Here is a 6,186-nt window from a genome sequence, read left to right as displayed (position 1 = left end):
ACCATGTCTATTAAGTGTTCCTTGGGCACAAAGCAAGTTAGGATTAAGCAAACGGCTTCTTGAATCCTGTCTTCTTAATTCAATTGTCAGGACTAAATTGTCTCATAAGTGGAAAAAACCTTTTACTGAATGAAACGTCCCCTGGAGATCAGTGCTTCAAAGCTCGGTCCAATTTTTGTTGGTAGCTGTTGACGTGTTGCAACGTTACGTGTTGCCGGGTGTTGTTCTCGACTTTAGTGTGGCTTTTTGTGGAAATCAGTGCCTCAAATCTGCCGACAACGACATCTTCGGTATATACTGTGGTGACAGAGACCCACACCAAGGCATTATCGTTATTCTGTATTGGAATTTCGTTTGTTAAAAACGCCTTATACATTTTTGCATCTTAGGGAAAGTCTCTGGTTTGGCAGAGGATACTTTTTCTGTTCAATTTGGGGGGGGGGATTTCAAAATAGTACTGGCACCTTTTAACTATCAAACAACAAAACTGCCACGTTAGTGAGGAACACAAATTTCACCAACACTTTAAACAAAACATTCTGGACTTTTTGATCGTGCTGATTCGGTCTCATTGGTTTCATGTGCCAAGGCGAGACATGGTCACCGTGAAGATTATCGACGATCTGATAAAGTAAATGTCGGTCAATGTTGATCAAACTGTAATGATTTCAATATTTTGACATGGAAAGATATTTACTATTCTTCTATCTTAATCGTTAGTTGTTAAGCGTAGAACAAGAACGTAGTTACGCACTTGCGTCAGGAGGGAATGACCTTTGACATCTAAAGAAAACCAAGAGTCCAAGGTCACTAACGCCGTTAAGATTCTTCCTTAATGTAATTTAAACAACACAAAGAACCCGTGTTACCAGGGAGCCACCTAAGAAAAGCTTAGACAAGACAGAGAGTTCGTAATGTCACAACATGGCGGACAACGCCGCCGGCACTATGCGCTGTCTGGTTGGTCTTCTCGTCCTGCTAACGAATGTCGGTAAGTGGGCTATCACACTCTTATCAATACCGTATGAGTTCCGTATCTATATTTTTGAGCTTGGGTAAAGTTTTGCGGCCGAATTCGAAGAAGGCCCTGTTTACTTTGACCCACCGTAGTGCAGCCTGGTTATCAAAGCGAAAAACGAGTTCTTCGGTCGCAAACTTTACCTAAGCCGAGAAAATGTCAATACGGAACTCATATATACAGACTTGATATACGCGCAGTTGTGTGTGTGTGTGTGTGTGTGTGTGTGTGTGTGTGTGTGTGTGTGTGTGCGTGCGTGTGCGTATGTGTGTGTGCGTGTGTTTGTTTGTTTGTTGTGTGTGCTGGCGTCCGTGTGTGTGTACGTGCGTGCGCGTGTGTGCTGATATTCGTTGGCGTCAAAACACTTCTGTTGCTGAATTCAAATGCTCTTTAAATTTTCCTTATAGAGGCATGTAGTGTGCAGCCGTCGGGAATGCAAAATGCTGCCGCCACGATTACCGCATCTACCACGCATCATCACTGCTCCACGGAGAAAGCGCTCTTAAACTCCCAACCAGCGGTTAGGGATGATACGGTCGGTGGATGGGCGGCAGCATGGTGCGCCGCAGATCAGAACGCACCTGGACAATGGCTTCAGGTACATGTCATTTACTAACTCTTTTCACCTTAATCGGCTTACGTGCCAATGGTAAGGACTCAGAGATATTTTTGGGTTGTTTGTTTTTATTAGTATGACTACCGCCACATTAATTTCTAGGATACATTTAGACATAATTGTCTTTCTACAAATCGTGCACCATAGATTGATCTGAACTCAGTGACCAGCATAGCAGGTGTAATCACACAAGGACGAGTTGGCGGCCAGGGCCAGTGGGTGACCAGCTATAAACTCACCTTCAGCTCTGATGGTGCCGTGTGGGACACTTACACCGAACAAGGGCAGGAAAAGGTTCTAGACAAACGTTATCTGATCACCTCCTTGACTTATTCTTCTTTTGAACCATCGACAAAAAATGTCTTCACCTCATCAACATATCAATTCAGAGTTTTGGTATAAAACCTGGTTCTCCAGTTCTTCCCTTTAGTCATTGACAAAAGACAACGGCTGTTTCCGAATCTTGTCCAGTTGCTTGTCATGAGTAACTGTCATTTGGCGTATCCTAGTTTCTAACCTTCGTCAACGTTATCTGATAACGTCTATTTGTAAATCCATGCGTTACCGTAAAGAGTGAAGATAATGAGATGTTATGTGTGACAATTGATCTAAGCTGTTCTTTACTTTAATATCAATTAAGTCACTTTGACTTGAACTTTGGGAAGCCGCTGGGAGCTTAATAAATGTAATCCATGCGGATACAAATATGTCTTGAATATAAAGGTAATAATGGCCGTACAAATATACTACGAATTAACTAATTTTGTAAAAAAAAATAGTTTCTTTCCGAATTCATGATCAAAGTCATTCATTTGAAATCAATACTGCCTTGCTACAATACCTATACATATATATATATATCAAACCCGCTTGTCAACATCTTTATAGTAAATTGATCATTGATATGTGCTTTTGTTTTTTTCCCTTTGTCTTATGATAGGTATTTGAAGGCAACACGGACAGGAGCACTGAAGTTGAACACCTCCTTGTCCCGCCCGTCACGGCGAGGTTTGTTCGGTTCAACCCGCTGACGTGGTACATATGGGCCAGCATGAGGATGGAGGTGCTCCTGTGTGATTCGGGTAGGGCTGGATCAAGGCTTTATTGTAGCTTCCGCTAATTTCTTTATACAAAACACTTATCAGTCACAAGTAAGTATGTTCTTAATAGGCACTAGGGTGTGCACTGAGTCTACCACACACACACAAACGCACACAAACACACACACACACGTACACACACACACACACACACACACACACACTGCACTACACAAAAGACACACAAAGGGCGTTCGATGTTGTCGGTATCATGAAAGCGACAAGGCTCCCACCAATCTTCCACACAGGTATCACATCTTCGAACTCTTGTTGGGTACTGCAAGAAACCATACACGAGGTCAGAATAGGCCGCCCTTGATCACGGTGATTTAGGCCTAGAGGGAAACAATGTTTGTGTTTCCGGTTACCCGACCGACCCAAGCAAATGCATGCTGACCGATTTAGCCATCTTTGGGTCGACTGCTAGCAAGGGACATGACATCTCCTATCTGAAAAACGCATTTTGCTGATTAAACTCCATACACGTAACTATGCTCTGTACAGCTGACGCCGTAGGTTTGTGGCCATTAAACGCGCAGTACGGTGCATCAGACGCTACAGGAAGCGGAAATGACGGAGTAGCAAGAGGGACCCAGTTAGCACCAGGTCCCAATGGAGACGCCAACGGAGCATTCAAATTTTCTGGGACTGCAAATTCCTACATCGACATTCCCAACAATGGCAGGCTGGATGTGCGATCCTCCTACACCATGCTTGCTCATATATATCCTACCGGTGCGGCTGGACCAATCTTCAACTACGTCGGCAACAATCTGAGGGGTCAGTGGGCGGTACATTTTTGGCAGACGACTCCACAGGGCCTGTTCATGAGGTAAATTGATAGCCTGGTACCCATCTAATGCTTAGGTCCCAATTTAAAAAAAGGGGCCCCGTCGGGTAGCTGACGGGTTGTTTTTTGCAGTTTCGGGCGTAACCCCTACGTGGCCCCGTGGTACAACCTGCGGCTGCCGGGCTATTTTGGGCACGACCGGGACCCCGAAGCATTTTAACCCGGCCTTAAGATCAACGCGGGACCCGGTAACAAATAGACGCCGTGAGCTAATCGTGCGAACACCGGGAGGTAACGTTACCCCTCCGGTACCCGGCAGTCCACCGGGACAAAGTTGTGGATTCGGTGCCCGGCCGGGACTACATCCCCTACGGGCAACCGCGCAATTGGGACCTAAGCATTACTCTAATGCCATCCTTGAGCTCTCTACTTCCTATTTTGCATTGAAGCGATCAACAACCTGGAGTTAGCAAATTTACCATTTAAATCGAGATGAAACAGTTACGATGTTCCACAGATGAACTGTTCAAAATTACTCCACGCAATGAGGTTGTATCTTCGTCTTTTAATCACATGGCTACATGTACCCGTTAAAACCAACTTTGGAGCTAAATAGTTTTGGGCGTGTGTGTGTGTGCGTGTGCGCGTATGTATTTGTATTTGGTATACGGGTACGTGTTGGGAAGAAGGTCAAGGTTGATTTTGCCCCCCTTGGTGTATGCCCCTGGTACTGCCACAGAACTTCCGATTCAAGACCTGGACATCCTATGGTCTTGATTTGTTTAAAGGATCTATCTAGTATTTTTCTTGTCTTCGGTTGACAACTGATCACAACTGGAGGATTAAAAGAGAAAAAAATTGTCTGTTGTAGGGCGGTTGAACGAGATGGACAATCAACACCTCACGTCGTTTCGAACGTGCTGCAACAGAACGCCTGGAACTACGTGGGCGGGACCTACGACAGTTCCACTGGGCTGGCATCCATCTGGTGGGACGGCGAGGTGGTGGGTGAGGTGCAGATCGGGATGCAAACAGTCGCAAGTCAGTATCCTATCCGGGTGGCTGCGAGGGAGGGAGAAGCCCGGTACTTCGCAGGTCGTATGGCCTGCTTGCAACTGTACAACTACGCCATGACTCAATAACAGATTGTCGCAGCGCGGGATAAGTGTGGCGATGGAGGTAAGGCACAGGGGAATAAATGTTGTTTTTCCGGTTACCCGACCAACCCTAGCAAAAACAGACGTCCTTTATTTCACACTCTGTTGAAGGATTAAAGACATCATTGGTAGTGATAGAAAACAGCAGTTGATAAACAAACGCTTAAACATGGGTCTAGTTTTTGATACACGCATTCCACTTACTTAGTCTTCGTGTATGGTTCTTCCATTTCAGCAACAGCTACAACCGAGGCCACCACTACTGCCACCCTGGCCGATACAACCACTGCGCCTGCGGTTACAACCACCACGCCTGCTGTTACAACCACCATGCCGACCGATACAACCACCACGCCTGCTGTTACAACCACCACGCCTGCTGTTACAACCACCACGCCTGTCGTTACAACCACCACGCCTGTCGTTACAGCCACAGCGGCTGCTGTTAAAACCACCACGCCTGCGACCTCAACTGTTGTCACAACTAGGGACTCACATGGCGCAGCTACCGTGACCCCCACGACGTCAAGTGACGCAAACATCATGTCCACTACGACACCAGATGAAGCAAGTATCAAGACCACAATGACGTCATACAGCCCTAGCACCATGACCAATGCGACATCAGGTCACGATGTGCCGGAGGGACCCGCCAGTCCTCCACCGACCGCGTCGCCAACTACCAGCCGGCTGGGGGAGGGAGGATCCGCCGCCGCCAACACAGGCGAGGCACCGGGAGGGAAGGTGGCAGGCGGTGTAGTCGGGGCGGTTGCCATTGTGGGAGCTTGTGTAGCTATTGGAGGGTACCTGCTGTACAAGAAGAAGAAGTCTGCCGTGGAGCCTACACCCTAACAACGGCATTGCACCTAAATTCCCAGTCACCTGTTTTTTAAAAGTGAATTGCAGTAGAGGCACAGAATACGCAATTTGTTACGTCAGCGTCTAGTTACCAAAAGCAGCCACGAATCAGCGAACAATTTCTGTTAGGCACAATGTTGTGTAGATGATGTTCAGCACCAAGGACAGGGTTGCTTTTCCTTTGTGTGGATGGTGTTCAACACTAGGGAAAGGTGTGTTTACCTGTGTGTTGATGGTTTTAAGCTCCAAGGACATTGTGTGTTTGTTTGTGGTTGGTGTTCAGAAACAGTGATATATGTGTTTACTTGAGTGTGGAAATAATTCAGCACCGGGGACATGTGTGTTTACTTCTGTTTGGATGGTGTTTAGCGCCAGACATGTGTGTTTGTGTGTGGATGGTGTTCAGAACCAGTGACATGTGTGTTCACTTGTGTGTGGATATTGCTCAGCACTTAGGCCGGTTGTTTCCCTCTGTGTGGGTGGTGTTGAGCACCAGGAGCAGGTACGTTTACCTGTGTGTGGATGGTGTCCAGCACCAGGGACATGTTTGTTTACTTATGTGTGGATATTGTTCAACACCAGAGACAGGTGTGTTAACTTGTGTGCGCATAGTTTTAGGGATATGTAAATTTTGTGAACGCCTTCTA

The 6,186-nt window shown here is 46.5% G+C and overlaps 2 protein-coding genes across 2 annotated transcripts; both read left to right on the top strand.

Moving 5' to 3' along the window:
• Positions 1 to 1,256: 1,256 nt before the first annotated feature.
• On the top strand, positions 1,257 to 5,031 carry LOC136444250 (uncharacterized). The gene is made up of 6 exons (XM_066441764.1): positions 1,257 to 1,616; positions 1,782 to 1,928; positions 2,575 to 2,716; positions 3,239 to 3,566; positions 4,396 to 4,703; positions 4,917 to 5,031. Exons 1-5 carry the CDS (start codon positions 1,452 to 1,454, stop codon positions 4,664 to 4,666), a joined length of 1,053 nt encoding a protein of 350 aa, XP_066297861.1. The 5' UTR covers positions 1,257 to 1,451; the 3' UTR covers positions 4,667 to 4,703; positions 4,917 to 5,031.
• LOC136445191 (integumentary mucin A.1-like) lies at positions 4,851 to 5,533 on the top strand. The gene is made up of 2 exons (XM_066443058.1): positions 4,851 to 4,854; positions 4,917 to 5,533. The coding sequence occupies exons 1-2, from the start codon at positions 4,851 to 4,853 to the stop codon at positions 5,531 to 5,533; spliced, it is 621 nt and encodes a 206-aa protein (XP_066299155.1).
• Positions 5,534 to 6,186: the final 653 nt, after the last annotated feature.

Source organism: Branchiostoma lanceolatum, chromosome 11 (genome assembly GCF_035083965.1).
Source record: "Branchiostoma lanceolatum isolate klBraLanc5 chromosome 11, klBraLanc5.hap2, whole genome shotgun sequence".
Taxonomy (NCBI): Eukaryota; Metazoa; Chordata; class Leptocardii; order Amphioxiformes; family Branchiostomatidae; genus Branchiostoma; species Branchiostoma lanceolatum.
Note: the sequence above shows the minus strand (reverse complement) of the source record. Positions and strands in the feature narration are given on the sequence as shown.